At 33.8% G+C, this 20,700-nt stretch overlaps 1 protein-coding gene across 1 annotated transcript in view; it reads right to left on the bottom strand.

Moving 5' to 3' along the window:
- LOC150097489 (cell adhesion molecule Dscam1-like) overlaps nucleotides 1–20,700 on the bottom strand; it is a 396,227-nt gene that overhangs the window by 61,829 nt on the left and 313,698 nt on the right. Inside the window, exons 10-12 of the mRNA XM_090407275.1 lie at nucleotides 18,995–19,114; nucleotides 8,996–9,175; nucleotides 2,375–2,522 (exon numbers count right to left, since the gene is read on the bottom strand). Of these exons, the coding sequence (XP_090263401.1) occupies nucleotides 2,375–2,522; nucleotides 8,996–9,175; nucleotides 18,995–19,114 (448 nt within the window). The remainder of the gene's footprint in view (nucleotides 1–2,374; nucleotides 2,523–8,995; nucleotides 9,176–18,994; nucleotides 19,115–20,700) is intronic.

Below are 20,700 nucleotides of genomic sequence, written 5' to 3'. Positions count from 1 at the left end.
GCAGATTCATCTTATGTATGTGTTATGCTGTACTCTACGGTTTTGTATATCCCATAAAGTAAAAAAAAAATGACCGAACCCAAAGGTCTTTGAAATTTTTAAAAGTTTCTTCAGTAAAATAGCAAGAGAGACAAATCTTGTTGAATATTTCTAGGTAATTACATGTTTGAATTTTCATGTGAATATACTTGCAAATAATATTTCAGTTAAATAAATGTGTTTCTAAACTTAAATGAACAACTTTTGGTGTCATTGATGTGTTCTCCATATTTAAATAAGAATATTTATTCTGCTTAGAATTTGTAATAAAGTTAATATTTAATTAGAAAAGTAATGAACTTTTTAAGATCTTAAACATGGCATAGAAGCAGTAAAAACTGAGATTCCAATAATTAATTCTTTTAGAAGTTATGAACATGAAAGAAAAAAAATGTGTGTGAGGGTTTGAGGGTGTCAGTGGGACATCACTGATATCCACTAGTTAATTATTTTAGAAAATGTCTACTGCAATCTATTGACAAATATTTTCTTATAGTTCCACAATCGAGCCAAAGATCCTAACACTTGACCAAACATCCTCCTAGACTTCCAATCTCTAATCATCACCCATCATACTCGAACAAAAGTTGATCTCACATCACTGACAAATAGTGCTATATCCCAGAATTCCATGCTCTGACCATTACCCAGAATTCCATACTCGAACCAAAGACAGAATGTGACGTCAGAGAGAGATGTATTCCCCCATGAAATTCCAAGGATTCCATATTCCAATCATCATCATCAATAACATAATTTACCCTTATCTTATCTCTAACCATTACTTAAAATTCCACAGGCAAACTACCCAGAATATCACATTCGAACAAAAGGCACAACATGACATCAAAGAGAGATGTGAAACCTAGGGAATTTCCAAGGATTTCATATTCTAACCATCATCAGCTCAATGATGTCACTTGTCCTTATCATTTCTCTAACCATCACCCATAATTTCATATGAGAACAATTACCCAGAATTCCTTGCTCGAACCAAAAGAATGACGTCACTTATCCTACCTTATCTGTAACCATCACCCAGAATTCCATACACGAACGAACAATACCAAGAATTCCATACTCGAACCAAATGTCAAAGTGACGTCACAGAGAGATGCATCCCCCAGTGAAATTCCAGGGATTCCAAAATCATGACGTCACTTATCTAATCACACAATGACGTCAATCTGATCGACCAATCACGTCAATCTGATCGACCAATCACGTCACGTTTTCTTATCTTATCTACATCTTGATCTTGTTTATAGTGACCTCCTAACTACTAACACACATGGGTATAACTATCACTACAATGTATTAAAAAAAAAGAAGTAATCCTTATATTGCCTACCACGTCAGTATTTGGCTAACTTTCTGTTTAATTTTCAGTATGTGTTAATCACTTGGGATCTGTTTTTCCAGTTGATTTTTTCTCAGGGGTTTCCAGGTTTCTTCTGACATTAATGGGCCTCGAAAGCAATTTTTTTTTGTTACCTTTACTTTAGTGAAAAATCAGAAGTGGGTAATACGTAGAACTAAATACCTAACATGTAATAATAATAATAAAATTTAAATGAAACCCGCTATCAATCAATTATGAGAAAATATGTAGCTTTCTAAAATCATGCGTTTTATTTATGAATTCAGTAAAAGATTTTAAGGATATTTACTCCAAAGAAATTTTATGATACTCTGTACTATATATTCGTATTTAATCCAAAGTAAATAGAAAGCAATTGTATTATCAATATGTAATTACTTTCTATTTTATTTTGCTATTATTATAATTATTACTAAATATCTAATTGCTAAAACATATCTTACACGTGCATTTATATCAATGACCCTATAAGTGCAGCGTTTGTACATTATTATTTTAAGTGTTGAAAACAAAAATTAATTTAAGTGTTGAAAGTAAAACTCAGGACATCCAATTTCGAATGTTATGCAAAGATATAAACGAAAACAAATTACGCATTTCATTTCGCAAACGACGTGAAAATCTGCTCATATGTAATTCTCGCATAACGCGTTGACTGTGTTAAGTACCGCACGCTTAAAGACCAATGATTCAATTATTATTCTCTGAAAACAGAGACAGTTAACCGATGATCACGTCCCTTTTTGTAGAAACATTTTCCGTTAACTCTCTTCCTTTATCTATTTCTTTTAGCCTCCCCAAAACTCTACGATTTTCTCTATACTCCGCTGGTGGCGTTGGGAGATATCTTTTAAATCCTAGCACACCTGGGCCCCAGCAGTAAGTGAGAACAAGGAAGAGAAAGAGAGATAGAAAGTTGAAGCAATTTAAGACCACAACCTACACTAGGATTACCTGGGAATGGAGGAATTGGCGATCTGCTTGCCATCCTTGAACCAAGTGATAGATAGAGGCTTATCTCCGTAAACTTTGCAATCCATACTCACCGATTCGTCTTTTTTCACTTTCCTCGCAATGAATTTTGATTTGAAGTGGGCTGGAACTAAAGAAACAAAGCTATCACTTACGAGTAATAAGTACCAAATAAATACAAATGAGACACATAAAAGCAACAGCTATTACTCACTTATAAATTGCCACTAACAGTTATTAAGTAATATTGCTAACGTAAAATCCAAAAGACAAATGAAAATCCTTATTAGAATGAATATACGGATATTTGTATACAACCATAATGAGATTATATGTATTTAATAAATGGTGTATTTTGTTAATTTTTAAAACTTTTATGATTTTTCTACTTTACAAAATAAAAATATATATTTGCCCATTTTATTTTACGACTTTATATTGCAAAATCATTCAATTCCCTGTTGTACTTAAGTTTAGCATCCTTTCGAAGAAGGCGAGGATATATATCCCCTAGCAACTTTTCAATGTTTCCTTAGAGTGCTTTAAAAAAGTCACATTATTCTAACTCTCTGTTTACGATCTGAAGTTGTGTATGTTTTGTCATAATAGCATATGCGAAAATAACGTACTTGAACTAAAGTTTCGTATGACGAATATATGCCGTAACATTTTAAACAGTGGAATATTTTTTGAAAATATTCAAGGGTTCACTTCAGTAAATACACATCGAAATGTGTATTTACTGAAATGATATGAGGAATTCACTGGTCTCGTTTATACGTATCCATCTGATATTTACCGGCATTCGTATTGATATAAATCTTATAAAGTTGAAGTAAATGAAGAGTTCTATAAAAACATCAATTAGTTATGATTTGTAAAATTATTGAAACTGAATTTTTTAATAAGAGAGAAATCTAAGTCTCTCGTCAGTCCAAGACGGATGGAATTCCTAATTAAAGGTTTCAGGAAACGTAATGCATCCAGCTTGATGTTCCTCTTCTACATCTCTCGAAGGGTAAGTATTTTAAAGGATCATATGTCTGCAGATTTGCGTGTTCACATGGAGATCACTATTGAAGGTTGGACTATGACCTATGACACCTTCTGCCTCAACTTCAGTTGAAAAACTCTGATAAAGGTTCTTTTCGAGCCCTAGACGGAATTCAAACCGACGTCTTTCCGGCAAAGGGCTTCTTCTATACCGACTAAGCTACGAAGGCTCAAAACATAAATATTTAAATAAATGAAATGGTATATACTGATAGTATAGAATGTCAGTTTCCATCTTGATTGTGGTTTTTCGAAGGTTGATCTCAGATGTCGAAAGCATTCTAGAAAATCTGGTGAGCAGTATATGGTACAATATTACTGTGTTGTAAGATTATGTCTAATGATTTCAAATTAGATCTCTATACGTGTTCAAAAATCCTTGTAAATATAGCTCACCATCTAACAATTTAATACTGAAGTATGGTGGTCTCTAAGAATTCTTTCCTGAGATGGAAAGAGTTTTGTCATTGCTCTTGTAAGGGAAATAATTGTATTACGCTTAGTTGGCGCTTACGTCGTCAATTGTACTGATGGTCCTAAGTTTCCATTAGTAATAATATTTTTAAAAATAAGAAGGGCGGTTAGCAAAAAGCTGTAAAAATCTGAGAATGTTTCGACTTTCAAATCTTTTATCTCTATCGTAAACAGGGATGGTATCTATTAGCAGCACACTTTCTAGTATCCTGTCTTTGTCATCATCATCACTTGGACTGTATACGTAGAATATCTAACAACTTTAGGTAAGAGATGAATGTCAGCAATATTTGGGATGACACTCAGCTTACTAGAGACCTGTTGTGACTTGAGAAAGCTCCATATTTCCTCTAGAAGGTTTTTAGATTATTTCACACTTAACCCACTAACGGTAATAATACTAATATCTTATAGGTTTATAAAGTACAGTAGGTGGGATTCATATGCATATACATTAAATACACTACCTTATTCTCGTTTTTATCCTTTATTCTATATAACTGATTTTCTAACCTCCTAAAATAAATACATGAACATATCTTGGGTGTGATTAACATAAAAAAAAATAATAGTAATTTTAAAACACCAATCAGAATAATTTTGGTGTAACTGGGCTCTCTCTCTCTCTCTCTCTCTCTCCACACACGCACACACACAGGCGCGCGCTCGCACACTTTGAAACGTATATTCATATAGTAAACAAGTAATGACTGTCTCAGCTCCTCTAAAATTCTGACTTAATCTATGAAATTCTGAGAATCAAAAAGTTTTCTGTGAAATAAGATATTTTCTTCCTAAGCATTTTTCCAAGTGAGGGTCGTTTACCTAAAAGTAAACGACCTTCAGTTGTACTCTAGAAAATAAACAACACACTGATAAGAGAGGAGGCCAGATTGCATCATTCTTCTGTAGATGCATGGAAAGAAGACACCCTCTTGATGGAGACGTAGTTTGGAAAAGGCAATGTACTGGAAGTTGCGCATAACTTATGAAAGGAAGAAAGAACGCCCAGCCACAATCAACCTGAAGAGGCTATTTCGGAAGCTATTCTTAATTACTTAACGTTACGGTACACAAGAGAAAAATGAACTCGATATTTCATGGGATATGCTTTGTTGACCAACGCATAGAAATCTTGCTAGCGGTTGGGGTGGAGAGTGAACAGGTGGTGCTGAACTCGAGTACTTATTTCAGAGCAAAGGAAATGGCAACCATAAACAAATGCGACAAAATAAAAAAGGGACTGAAACTAGTCTATACCGAGAATCGAGTTATGCCGGCTCGCCATAAATTTTCTAGTATAATATTAATGCATTTTTATATTCAAAATTCCTTTTACGAAGCCATGCAATTCAGCTTATGCCCATTCCAAATAAAATAATTAGCAAAAGGATTATTCATCAATTTATAAATTTATAACAATAAAACATAATTTAAAAATAGAGTACACACCGTATATTTTTGCTCTTAAATTTACTATTAAATTAGGATTTTAAAATATAGTTCGCTATTTTCTTGTGCATAATTATATTGTATGCATAGTACTTGTAGTTTTCTTGAATTGGTTTAAATGACAATGAAAATAGAAACCTAATTGAAACCAATGAAATATACGAATGATTGTTGCCTAAGCCACAAATCTCAGATGCGAAATGGAAAAGAAAGAGGCAATCTGGAACTCCAAACATTTTGCTAATACGGTTTTGAAGAATGGTATGTGATAGAATGAGTCACGCTTCATGCTTTTCTGCAACAGATAGAGGAGATTGAATTTAGAAAGAAAGAAAAACAAACCTCAAAGCAACGGCAGCCTAACTTACATGTGGCATTGATGTTATAGGCCATTGAATGGATGGCGTTTTACTGGATGTTATTTGTTCTTGATCGAATTAGAAGCAAAAACAAATATCCGAATTTACTTGAGTATCATTGGCGATCGTGTTATATCCGATAATATTGCACTTACCTGATGGCATAGGGTTACTTTCATGACAACAATGCTAAAGGATGCCGTGCCATAGAAAGGATTTAGTTTCTGAACGTGGCTCAGCTTCAGCCATTTTCATTCTTACGCACCGGCTCTATTTTAATACAAATGTTTTATTTCTATGTGACTTTTTTTCGGCACTATTAGAAAATAATGAAGCTTTTCATTTCTATTTATAAATTATTGTTTTACTCTTGAAGCCATCGTTACTATACTTGTTCACATAGTCTACACACACACGAACAATGTGGCTATAACATGCAGTACAACTGTTTATTCAAGTCCAATGCGATGTGGTCCACATAATCAAATATTCACAATTATTGAGGCTCTTTAGTAAACATTCAACCAAGTAGTAACGGAAATATACAGTATTGATTAATAACAGGGGCAGATTGCAATAATGAAAGAAGCAAGTAGAAACTGTCACTACATTCTAAAACACATGGAAAAAAATAACATTTGGTATATTCATTTTAATGAAGCGTTTATCATATTATTTTTTCTTTTCGATTACGCAAGACTGCAAAACTACTTTTATTATTTCTAGGAAATTTTTATACATATTTGTTTTATTTTTCTTCTAATAAGTAGATATTGAACTTTTATATCTATTAATGCAGAAAATTAATAAAGTCCAATGTCTTTCATTCTTACACCATTATTTGATTAATATTTTAATATTATTAATAATGAAATTAGACTTTATCAAATACTTGCTGAGGATCCTTTCCAGGCTTGTATATATAGGAACTACGTCTTCCAACTTCCATGCAGAGGGGAAGTACTTAAACCTGAACACAGCATTTATTATTGTTGGTCCCATAAGTCTGATTTCTAATTTGGGCAAAATAGCATAAAAAGCTATCCTTTCCAGAATTCAACTTTCAATAAAAAAAATTAAACATCCTTCTTTCAGAACAGTTTGGTTTTCGCCAATTTCACAGTACCACCCAACAAATTCAAAGACTAATCGAATTCATTATCACAAGTTACAATTGGCACCAATACACCGGAGCAATTTTTCTTGACTTAGAAAAGGCGTTCGACAAATTATGGCACTTTGGACTACTATACAAGTTGATTTTAGCTGGCATTCCATTAGATCTAGTCCATATTATAAAGTCATTTCTTAGTAACTACGAATGCAAGTCAAACTAAATGATATATTATCTACCCAGCGACGCATCTTGGCAGGAGTTCCTTAAGGGTCCCTACTGGCACCGATACATTTCACGATTTACATGGCGGACATTCCGCACAATCCACTGTCATCCATCATTGCCCTGTACGCAGACGACACAGCTATACTAGCCAGATCTATTAAACCGCACCTTGTCACCAAGAAACTGCAAGAAAACCTGCAGAGATTAGAGCACTGGTTCTCGGAATGGAGATTGCAAATAAACCCTCAGAAGAGTATCGCCATGCTCTTCACTAAAAACTCAATATCTCCCAAAGATGACATCTTCCTATTTAATACCAAGATTCCCTGGAAAGCAGAAGCCAAATATCTGGGTGTACTGCTGGACAGAATACTAACCTTCAGTTCACATATAAAAGCCTCATGTACAAAAGCATCAAGAGTCATTGCACAGCTTTACCCTCTTATCAATAGGAATAGCAAGCTGGATACCAAAATAAAACTGATCCTTTATCAGTTGATGATTCGACCCATTATTACTTATGCGTCCCCAGCCTGCAGCCACACCTCAAGTACAAATATCCTCAAACTACGGAGAGTGCAAAACAAATGTCTCTGCATGATCTTAAACGCACCATGGTATGTCAGAAATGTCCAACTCCACCGGGATACAAATATCCCCTACATCTACTCTTTCCTGCAGACTTCAGCAGTAAAGTTCTTCTTAGCCTCCTCTTCACATCCAAATGAAGCAGTGCAACAAGCAGCAAATTATGATGAAACTGACTTATCAAAATACAGGAGACCCAAGGCCATCCTACTTCCAAATGAAGATCTTTAAATCGCACCCACTTAGGCAGAGCACTTAGCTCATAAACTTTTCCTCACACAGCAATCCTTATCAGATAGCAGGGATTAGAAAAGCATTTTGCTTCACCCTTATAGTCAGCAACATCTTACGTATCAAATACTTGGGAATATAACCAAAAACTCTGGGAGGGTAATGGGTGACAATGTTGTAGCCAATGAAGTTCTAACTGAGGCTCGGCTATTTCTGTTACCCTCCTGCCATGATCAGAGCTTTAATAGCTCAATAACACTTTATCCCTACACTGTCCTCTACAGATAACGGGGAAGATGAAAAGGAAGCATTCTTGCTTCGCCCCTTTAAGCCAGTCCTTATAAGGACTATCAAATACTTGATGAGAGAATTGCAGAGGTTAACAGACGGCAATGCTGTAGCCAATGAAGTTTTAACTGAGGCTTGGCTAGTGCCGTTACCCCACCATGACCAGAGCTTATAGCTCAATAACACCCCATCCATACATTTTCTTCTACAGATAACCGGGAATATGAGAAGCACTCTTGTTTCGCCCATCTAGGAAAAAAATGTCAAATACTAAACGGATTTCTATGCGAAATGATAACAAATTCAGTCTTAAAAACAAAGTTAATGGGTTGGGAAAACTTTGATTATTCAGCCTTTGCGTTTGTTAAAATGAATATGAATTTTCGATATTTAATCTTTTAAAAAGAATGTGTTTAAAATGTGATTTAAAATTGTAAATGAACATTTATTTGTAATTGAAATTGCTGTAGTTTTATTTTATGAATGATCAAATCAATGGTTAGTCAGCATTTTACGAGGAATGTATAAAGATTAAATTATTATATTTAACACTTATATATATATTTATAAATGGTATTGGATTAAAGTAAACCGAAATGGAGTTCAGTTCAGGTTATATTTTATTAATCTATAGAAGATTGTTCATTTTATCAATTTCAATATGTTTGTTAATTTTGTCAATATCGATATGAAATTAAAATGTTTCAGTTTCAGCCGCTGAACAGATCCAATACGTTCGCAAACCATAGCCAGAGAACGTATTGAATGTGGCCTATTTATAAAACTGTTTTAAATACATAATAAAACACACATTACCGTGGACTGTGAGCTTGGTCATTTTGCTAAGGCCAGGACCAATTCCATTAAATGCCTGACAAAGAAATGAGCCACCATCCGATGGTTCTGCCTCAAGCACTAACAACGATCCGTTCTCTAATACTTGTAAACGAGCACTGCTCATGATTGTTTGAAATCCCTCTGGCGAACCTCCGGCACCTGTAAGATAATAATTTACTTTAAAAAAATATTACCAACATTTACCCTTTTGATTTTTATATTATTTGATTACATGTGATATTTTATATTTGAAAATAAAGCGAATTTTTAAATAAAAATATATAAAAAATAAATAAATAGAAAATAGCGTGTTTATAAATCTTGTTTTTGGTCCGGGGAAGAAACGCAGGTGCAAATCCAATCAATGACGAGAGAAAATTTACTGAACAAAAATCAGCAAGGTAAAGTTATTTAATTCACTGTTAAATAATTGCAGTCTATATCGAGTTGCTTTATGATATCCGATACCTTATTATGGTCCTTCTGACCGATTACCCTTAGGATTCACTATACATATACTTAACATTACCAATCACTTCATTTCACATTTATGGCGTTTATAGATTTAAAGTAATCATTAAATGCAATGTGTTTCAAAGAGAATTAGTGCCTTTCACTTAGAATGTTAATTTCGATCTCATCAGATTATATTTAGCATTCAATCGATGAATACTGTGAACAAGAATATATTTTGCCCTAGCTACATTATAAGACGAAAATCCGCAATGCAAAGCTAATTAATTTGTTTCCTTAAGAAGTTTACAGCATCGGATACTATCATCACAATCTCATATGTTCTCGAAGAATAACACAAACGCTATGCATGATATTTACAAAATTTTAGTCGAAACTGTTGCCAAGTTTAACAAATTGCACAGAAGACAAAATCCATTATCCTGGCACAATGTCGGTCCATCGAATACTTATGGAACTACAAATTTAAAAACTGTTCAGAAAGAACATGTCACCATAATAATCATATATAATTCTACAGTAATTTAGACAACGTAATTTGTCTCTTTTAAAAATATTTTTGGTTAGTATTTCGATCATTCAGTTGTTCGATAAAAATATTCTCCAACAGCAGAAACTCCTCAACATTTCCTTCACGTCTTAGAGATATTCTAAACACATCGATCTGCAGAATCCTGACAACCCAACATGAATCATCTTTTTCTTTTTTTTAACAGCAGACAAGTAGCTGGTTGTTTTTTTTTTTCTGATCTAGTTTGACGACTATTATATTTCACTTTTTTACTGTTTCAATCATATAGGCATTTCTACTATTCATCAATTATTCAAAATATTAAACGAAAATTACACCTGCTTTTAAATGTAAAATTCAACGAATATAGCGCGAGGCATTTATCTAGCTCTCTGAATATCTTTGTGCTTTATGTTCTAATTTGCTTAAGTTTTACGTTAACTGAATAATACATTTTATAATAACAAATTCTAGAGTTAACGAATTTGTGAAGAATATGCAAAATTAAAAATTTAATAACCAATTCACTATATATTAATAATTGTCCGGACACCCCTGTTATTTGACGTTAAGGGACATTCCAGGTTTGTTAATAACATAAACACCGGTGTACAGATAATAGAAAGCAGTATTCATTGTAGCAATTCAATATAGGTGGTATAGCAACACGACGTGAACTCATTGATTTCGAAAGAGGTGTCATCGTGGGCTGTCACACTGGTGGCATGTCCATATATGCCATTGCCGCTGAAGTGGAGCATCCAAAATCAACCTTCTGGCATCACTAATGCAGGAAAACAAAGATGGCGGCCTCCAAAAATGACTGACAGGCACAGGACAGTGTTTAAACGAGTGACACGCAAAAACCGGCTACAGTTGGCACAAACCATCCACGATGAGTTCCAGAGCGCCGGTAACACGATAGTGAGCACTAATACTGTACGAAAAGAACTCCACTTACTGAGTTTCCACGGAAGAGCAGCAGCACACGAGACGAATCTGAGAAGAATTATAGCTGCGATTGAGGTCTAGAGTAGCACGTCCTCGATCTGTCGCTGAACTCAGTCCTGCTTTGATGGTGGAATGGAGACAAATTGCACCTGATGTCTGCCACACACACTGGTAGAAAGCCTCCCTCAAAGGGTACAGAAGGTCACGAAAGCCAAAGGTGGACATGCCCGATATTACAATTCGCTTGCTAGCATCAATTGTAAATTGCTAAAGTGTCCGGATAATTATTGGTAGATAGTGTATATAATTGTTTATGAAAAGTTTAGTTGCTTGAAAAATCGCACACACAAAAATCGCAATAAATAAATAAATTTTCTGAAATGGCATATAATGTTACGAAATGGAATTCGTATCATTATATGAAATGATACGAATGCCATTTCGCATCATGTCAGGGGGGGGGGGAACTACTTTGTGTCTTTTCATGGAAATGTAGGAGAATATAGTAATTAAAAGTCTATCATGAACAAATATTACAAATACTGCAGAGCTAAAGATGTATTTTTAAATGCTAACGTCACCAGTTATTTGAAAACTACACATTAAAGCTTTCATTAAGTGCTTCGGTCAATACAGGAAATTCTGTTTGTCCTACACCCCTTTTCAGACGACGGCGATCTTCGTCCTTACAGACTGTCTTAGGACCACAGTTACACCTCTTGGACAAGCATGGTGGCTTACTTTTCCACTGATTAAACACCCGAAATATCTCACATTTTGAGAAACCAGTCAGCTTTGCGGTTTTCAAAATCGTGGCTCGGGCCAGACAGGCTTACACAATAAGGGCACTCTTTATCGAACTGCGAAAGAACCTTTGTTTTTTCCATTGTAATCACACTGCTGACGATTACTGACCAGCAGCATTCTTAAATAGTTGGCTAGACTACATGATGACGCACGTGACGAAGTATTTTGCATATATGATGCGATGTTATTTAAAGCGAGTCGTAGCTTCGTCGCTGCCGACGATGTCTTTTGGTTGGAAAGATGTAAATTCTCTCAGGGACGCGAAGAACTTCTTTTTATCAGAGCTTCTTTTCAACTGGAGGTAAGTTAGCCAGTCTAATTACACAAGTGAAAAATCCTTTCCAAGTCTGTATGATACGGAGGTGTAAAAATCGGATTTTTAATACAAAGAAGAGAAGAACAAATCCTTCTTTCCTTATTCATCTGCAGGGATAGAACTGAGTATATAAGATTCCCCTTACTGAGCCTTTCTTAGTATTATCTAATCATCGAAATTTTACTGTGTATTGCTTTCTTAATACATAATTAAATAATTTCATTCGTTTGATGTCACAGGCAGACGTGACAATATTTCTGTAGCGATATATCTTCTGATTTAGTTCATCAAGAATGAAATAGACGAGGGAAATCGGGTAGCTGAAGATTGAACCACTGCCATAAAGAAATTATTAATTTTTCCATTTAACTGATATCGCACGAATTATAAATGAATTTAAAAAAGGAGAAAATATACGTAGAAAATATTATTTAAAATCACGTCATCTATTTAACAATTGTATTCTTCACATTTCCTCTGCTTTATTCCATGATTATATTTGCAATATAATCATGGAATAAGAAAACTATTTGTGAAAGACTGCAACGTCATTATAACATGAAACTAGCACAGTCTATATTCTGTTAAGACTGAAAACTTTGGCTCAAACTACGGAAACTAGTTTTATTTCAAAATGGAAATTCCATTCAATTATAGAAATCCTGAGGAAAAGCCTTGCTTTCCCATTACTGACGACACAAACGTTAGCTGGCAGTAATTCCTTCTATATTTACTCGCAAAGGAAAGGTGAGAAAATATGAGAATGGATTAGCGGGACTTAATATTCTAAATCTAATTTCTGCCAGGAAAATGATAGTGGCCAGAAACTGTATGAACTGTGCTGCATCTGACTGGAATGTTTCGCTTAAGAGTTTTGGAATACGTGAAAATCCATTGGGAAATATAATATGATCTGCCTATTCTTAAGATAATCATTTAAAATAAAGCATCCAAGTTAAGTATTTGCGTCGCTTGTATAACTAAATATCTAATATAATTTACATATATATAAAGAAATACTCACAAAAGAAATGTGTACAAAAATAATATATTTGTAGATTTTGTATGACTCAGTTTCATAAAATAATTCATAAAATAATTTCATAAAATAATTCATAAAATTTTTCATCTCTCAAGAAAAATCCTTAATTTAGGAACTCTTGGTGAGACATGAAATATATGAACATTTCAAGAACTAACAATGACCTTGCATTCTTTATTAATGAAGCTTTTCACAATTTTGCTACACACACGTTAATCGTAGCCACTCGTTGATCAACTCACACTGGAAGTTATTATACATTATGTTTTATGTGTGTGTGTGTCTGTGTGTTCAAAGGCCTATTTGCCTATTTTACAGGAGGAAAAACTCCCCTTACATTATGTTATGAGACAGTCTACCTCACTTTCAGATGAAACGTCCATATAAATGAATCTAACGTCGTGACAAAATTTGAATTCAAGTCTTTTCCAAATATTCCAAATTTCTTACAGTAATAATGAAAATAATAAACGCTAATCTAGATCTAATATCAAAAGTGAGCTAGCCCGTCTCATATGGAGGTGGTAGAATATTTCCTTTCTGATAATCGGGATTTTGTCCACAAAATACGCAAACCAGCTAGAAGTGACATGAACAAATAACAAACAAACTTCAACTGGCTTTAATAGCTAAACAACAATAACCACATATTGGTTTTATTATTATTATTATTATTATTATTATTATTATTATTATTCGTGACACCGCCAAGGAGTCCGAAGACTCATCGCGGGAGGACACCTATTGTACAACTCTCCGTCTCCACCTCTGGTTACTTCATCTGAAAGAAGAATGCATCCCACCGACCTTCGGTTTGGTATCCCGATGCACAGTAGATATTAAATTAACTTATTCCAAACGTATATAAAGTTCAGTAGGTGTAAGAGAGCAAACTTGTTGTTTATAGATATCGGCTTACATATATAGAAAAAAATATAGAATTTTATTGAAAAATCCTTATGAGTTGTTGAATAAAATATTATGTTTTTCCTACATGTGTAAGCCCTGTAGATATTTATAAATATGCCTAGTTCACATATCCTTAAAACAATTGGTTACAATTGTTATTATTTCGTGTTCTACACCCAACATCCTTCCCTGCAAATCATTTGCTATTAGTTAAATTCCTCGTCATCCGATCGTGGACTCGAGAAGTTTGAAGACGAGGATGCGGAATAACACAAGAGGAATTCAAACTGCCTTTCTAATGTGCTAATTACCTGCATTAAAAAAACTCGGGATAGTGGCCTTAAAATAATCCATTTATCAATGGATTATTATATACACACACACAGACACTTTTATGTCATATTGCTACAGTATTGCGCTAGCAGATTAATATTATAGCATTTGTAAAGATATTATAATTTCACTAGAACGTTTCCTGTAATTAATAGCATGTCCATTTTGTGATCCTTGATCCCGGTTGTTGCTGCTGCTGCTGCTGTTCTCTCAACTACGTCTCTAATATCGGATATGATCGAGTGCAATTACACACTAACGTCGGCATCTCAACGTGTGTTTCCGTCTTGAACTGTGCAGGGAATTGCATGAAGATTTCGGATTGTAAATTTGAACGTTCGCTTTTATTAGCATCCAGCTGTGTCTCGAGGTGAATAATGCGTGTATATTCTTGGAGCAAGCCACTTAACGACCCTTTCTAGAAGGCTATAAAACTGTAATGGAATTTTGTAAATATAGCTTCAAGCTACGAATTAAACCCGTCAATAAAATCAAAACAACATTATAGCGCTGGTGAGATACAAACGTTATACGATAGCAACAGAACAGTTTCCCTTTTGGGCAAAAACTCGGATTTAATAAAAGTCTCACTTGTCTCGAAGGATATTAATAACACAAAACTTAAAAAAAAGTAACTTTAAATAAAAAATTTGGTAGAGGCAAATATGAAAAAATTGTTAACTGAATAACTGAGATAATGTGCAGATATGAAATTTCTCATGTCGGGTTTGAGCCAGCATTCTCCCCCCCCCCCCAACCAGCGAGTGCGTGATAACTTGAAGGTTGCCATTTTAGAATCCATCATTTCAAAACTGAAATACCTTAAACCCAAACTCTATATCAACTGCATAAATATTAAAAGAATTATTTTAGTTTTAATTTAATATTTTTATTTTATGATATATTATTTTTTAATGTAATAACCATAACAGGCTACGAGTAGGTTGTGCTAACATGATAGTGCATAATAAGCTACTTCTGCAGAGGGTAGAATAAATAATAATATTATTATTTTATTTTTACTAGTTTTATTATTATAGTTATTTGTTATTTCTTAGTTCATTATTTTTTAATTTAATTTAATTATTTTTATTGTTTATTTTCATGTTTTTTTTTGTTTCACTACTTTTTTAAACTTGAATTTGGATCTATAATAAAAGAAAAAAAATTAATAGGCTAAATAAATATAATTGAAAAAATATATAAAAAATGAATACGGTCTATAATCAAGAATCTACAATCGGTCCAACTGAGCATATTTTGATAATTCAGAGATAATTACTTATTAAAATATAGGGAATGGCCCGCTGATTCATACAATTTTTTTTTTTTTTTTTGGCTAGATGGGTGAAGCAAGAATGCTTTTCATATTCCTCGTTATGTATAGAAGAAAATGTATGGATGGGGTAATATAGAACAATAAGCTCTGATCATGATAGGCGGGTAACGGCAATAGCCGAGCCTCAGTTAAAACTTCATTGGCTACAGCATTGCCATCCATTACCCTCCGTGGGTACCCATTTTAGTCGCCTCGTACGACATGCATGGGCTGATATGTAAGTAAAGCCCTCTCTAAAATTTAACATGATCCCCTGGACCACTCCCTACGAATGGCAGAAAGATCGTCGAACTCAGTGACGCCCCCCCCACCACCAACACTGAGCAGAACCGCTCATATTCCAAGAAAAAGCATCCACCGACAAGACCCCTCACGGGCCATTCCGGAGAACACCCTCCCCAGGGACTCAAAAATGCTCTCTCAGAGCAACCCCCCCCCCCCGAAAATCTAAGTTCCCCTCACCGGGAGCAAAATTCCGGAAGAAACTTAAGAGAACGAAACTCTGCGTCCCATTTTAATCGCCTCTTACGACATGCATGGGCTACAGTGGGGCTATTCTTATCCTGGCCACCACACGGGGTAAATAGCCCCACTGTAGCCCATGTAAGACAAAACAAGTTTTATTAATAATAACAACTATTATTACACTAAATAACACAAGCAATTATGGTGTATGATTTAAATTGCATTTAATTATTTCATTTAAATTATATTTTCCTGTTTTCTCTCTTTTTTCTTTCTTTCTTTTTATGCTAAAATTGGAATAATACAGCTACGAAGAACTCATAAATTTATCTTTCAATCAATATTATCCCATTTACGATAGTTGACATTTTTCTACTGCATTACATTCAAAGGCTATGACTGCATATTGTCGGTAAATATATATGAAAAGCGAAACGAAGAATGTACAGATTAAGTACTCGTAGGATAGAGTTATAGCAAAGGAAAATGACAGTTTACGGTCGAAATAATATAATGCAGAACAAAATAGTAATTTAAATATAAATATTGAAGTGTCACAATAATAAGTATGGATTGTGAATAACTATCGCATAATCGATACTTGTGCACACCTATGTACAAACAATCAAACAAGAACATAATTGCAGAAAATACTACATCCTATTATTAAGATAATCATAAAACATATAAATATATTTCCTGCATAATACCTAAACAAACTAATAAATAAAAAGCTTCTATGTCAGTGATAAATACACATCCGTGAAACTAAAACAAATGGTAGCATCTCATCCTCTCTGCAGTGTTAAACTTCTCTATTACATCGTCTCAGTAATAAACATAACGGTGATCATCGATGAACGCGGCAAAATCGAGCAAAACAAGTTTTATTAACACATACTTGTGCGGCCAGGCAGAAAAACAACTCCGTGTTTACCAGCGCTGCCTGTCATAAAGCGTAACTTATTAAGCTTCTCAGTATATAAATTACCGCAGTGGGATAGTAGATAGGGAGATCCTTCGAAGTGCGAGGGAAGATATAACCGGTCTGTGACTCGTTTCTGAGAGAACTTATTTCCGAAAAGCGTATTAAGTTTTATATCTTCTCTCGGTGTGCAAATTGAAATCCAAACCGGTAGGAAATTTGAGAATTTATAAGCTCTATTAAGAAAGGTAACGATGTTTAAAAAAATAAATATCTTTCTTACGTTGATTAGTTTATCAACAATACATTGCAATACATCACTCTAGAAGATTTCTTTTGGCATTTTCTGTAAGTGAGTGTGTCCCATGTGAGTTTCTGTAGAATCTTTAAGCACGAATAAATATATATTAAAAAAAAAAAAACACGCGTAAAGTGATGTCATAATATCTATGAACTATATGGTTAGTCACTCCAGTCCTTTAACCAATCACGCTATTATAATATACGTCGTAATCGCTACATAGTTTATCTACAGAAACTAATATTTGTCGATATTACAGAACATACCATTCCTGCGCAAGAATCGATTTGCGGTGTCTTGGTGAAAGGAAAAGCACGTGTATTTTTTTTCTCTCTACGCCTATGCAGTTCTTTCAACACATGACACTTATCCACGAAACTCAACTATACAACAAACCTACTACAGCGCCACCAGGTAGTGACCGCGCGTAGTGATGTGTGATCATTACACTTCATAAACACATGTTTCCACAAAAATCTATTGTTCTCAATTTCTGTACATCGTTTGACTTGTAATTTTAATTTTATATGCTATTTTGTTTATTATTTATAGACAGTTTAAGTTATTAAAAGTAATCATGATTGAAGATTTCAGAGGGGGAAAAAACCAATCTGTGCACAGTGGTATTAACAATTCTTTATTCACACTCGCTAAGGAAGAACTAATTTGATTTTTGCAAAAAGAGTTAACTTATATACGTAATTAATGATTTATGTTTGGATTTTATCTTAAATTAAAATATTATAAAAGTTAAATCAAATAAGATATTTTTATTTTTTTTAATTCTAAAATGTTTTAATTTTATTAAAAAACAATAATACACCAATTTTTTATTTTCAATCTGAACAAAATTGTTCAGATTTATTAATATATTAATAAAATATTAATATAAATATTTGATTATTTATATTTTGATTTTTTTTATTTTAGTAATAATCGTGTACTAATATAATAAGAAATAAATTATTATAAAATTACATATTCAAAGTAAACCGAACATGCCATTTCAATACATATTACAATATGCAGTTGAATATTTTACTATCACTGAAACATTAGATATAATACTCTTCTTGATATCACCCTAATGGAATTAAATAAATTCATGATCCACGAAGTTATGAGAAATTTGGGAATAGTATTGGTTATGCCAAAGCCTACCCAACAATGTTATGCCACGACACTCAGAAACAAATGCAATACATCACAACAAACAAGCACATCTCGGTGCAGCCATCGTCAATAACATATTCTGCTTCTAGAATCGTCTTTCCTTTCTCGCTATCTGTAGTCATTCCAAGCTTTCATTGCATCCTCACTATCTTTATGCTATTTTTTCCCCTTCTTTGGCTTCCGCATCTGGTGGTCTTTTTTCCTTTATCATTTCTAAGTTAACCTTCTGCACAATGTTGATTGGTTCTGCTTGAGATAGGCGTGGTAGTAGAGCGCGACCTATTTTGCCAATACTCTGTGCGTATCGTAATTTCGAGATAACGATGTGTACGTCCACCCACCCACCAAACCACACATATCATACAGAAGAGAGAGAGAGAGAGAGAGAGAGAGAGAGAGAGAGAGAGAGAGAGAGAGAGAGATTATAATAACCTGTTAGTTGCTTCCATCTGATAACCGGACGGGGATAGCCATCGGACTGACAGTCTATACGAGCTGAACTTCCTTGAACTACTTCGCTGTCTTGTGGTTCTATCTGCCATCGAGGAGGAACTAAAACGACAATAATACAATATTATTATATTGCTTTTACCTTCCGAGTATCTGATTTTTTAAAAACATAATTAGCGTATTGATAGACCTCTACCGACTCACCAGGCTATTTTTAACTCAAGAGAGATTTTAAAAAAAAAAGGTTATGCAAAATATTAAATAACACGTTCTAAGCAAATGGAATCTGAACAAAAAATTCTGTAAAACATTATAGGAATATAAAAATAAATAAATAAACAATTCATTTCTTTTACTTTTCTTCAATTATTCATAAAATTTTGAATACTAGATTATAAGAGATTGATTTTCTATATAAATAAAAATAAATACATCTAAAAAAAGTTAATGGTATAATGGTTAATGCGTGATATAGCGTAAAGGAACATTATAAGCAACAAAAATGATTGATCAACCATCCATAATCTCATCAGCTCTTGAAGACGCGAGAGCCTGTTATAACTATCGCTTTTAGTAATTATAGTGATTATTAACACTGTTATTTGACGGGCATATAGATATTTCTGCAGGGAAAAAAAATTCTAATTTATCGATTTTCAGATCAGCAGGCCTTCATTCAAAGTAGGTTTGTGCTTAGCTACATGACAGATTTCGTTCCGAGGATCAGAGCTTTAGTTTAAATCTGTTCGCATGCTACTTCACTGAAATTACCTTTTTCACCCTAATATAGTATGACTAACAGTGGCGGCTCGTACACAAGCACTGCGACACTGCAGCACCCTCATGGAAAAAATTAAAAAATTAAATTTTGTTTGTTTATAAATAATAACAATGCTTACAACATTATATAAATGCAATACAACATGTTAAAGGTTTACAGTTTATGTTTTGACATTAATTGAATAGTTAATAATTGGAATTGTTCTATTAACGCTTTAGATTACGAAACAAATGCACTGCGATCTAACGCAGTGTCAGAATCATCACATTCGGCCAATTGCATCTAGACTCGCCGATATTCGTTTGCGCTTCTCATTGCACATTACAAGTGATTCCGACACTGTCGTTTGGGCAGTGTATCGTATGCTTGCGCGCGTTATTTCTGTGAGATAGGAGACTTTTATTATTGGTGCGTGTTCGTGGTGAACTATTTTTAGTAAATCTTAATTTATTTTGTTAAAATAACATATAATTATTTATTTATTATAGATACAAGGCTGAATTATGACGACTGTCACTGTTGAAAAAACGAAAAGAATTATATTTCTTCAATTATCGTTACACGAAACAAATGCACTGCGATCTAACGCCGATATTCGTTTGCGCTTGTCATTGCATGTTACAAGTGATTCTGACACTGCTCTTTGGGAAAGTGTCGCTTACAGATAAACTGTATGCATGCGCGCATTATTTCTGTGAGATGCAAAACTTTTATTATTGATGTTTGTTCGTGATGAGGATGAAATATTTTTAGTAAAGCAATTTTTTAATATGTAAATTTATTTATTAATAAATTCGTTACTGATTAGGAACAATTTTTTTTTTTTTTTTTTTTTTTTTTTTTTTTGCATATGCAGCAACCGCACTTAAAATTTCCACCGGCCGACACTAATGACTAAGCAGTGTTT

Source organism: Typopeltis vanoorti, chromosome 17 (genome assembly GCF_054136105.1).
Source record: "Typopeltis vanoorti isolate ZY-2024b chromosome 17, IOZ_Tvanoo_1.0, whole genome shotgun sequence".
Taxonomy (NCBI): domain Eukaryota; kingdom Metazoa; phylum Arthropoda; class Arachnida; order Uropygi; family Thelyphonidae; genus Typopeltis; species Typopeltis vanoorti.
The sequence above is the reverse complement of the archived record's forward strand: the minus strand, read 5'-3'. Positions and strand labels throughout refer to the sequence as shown.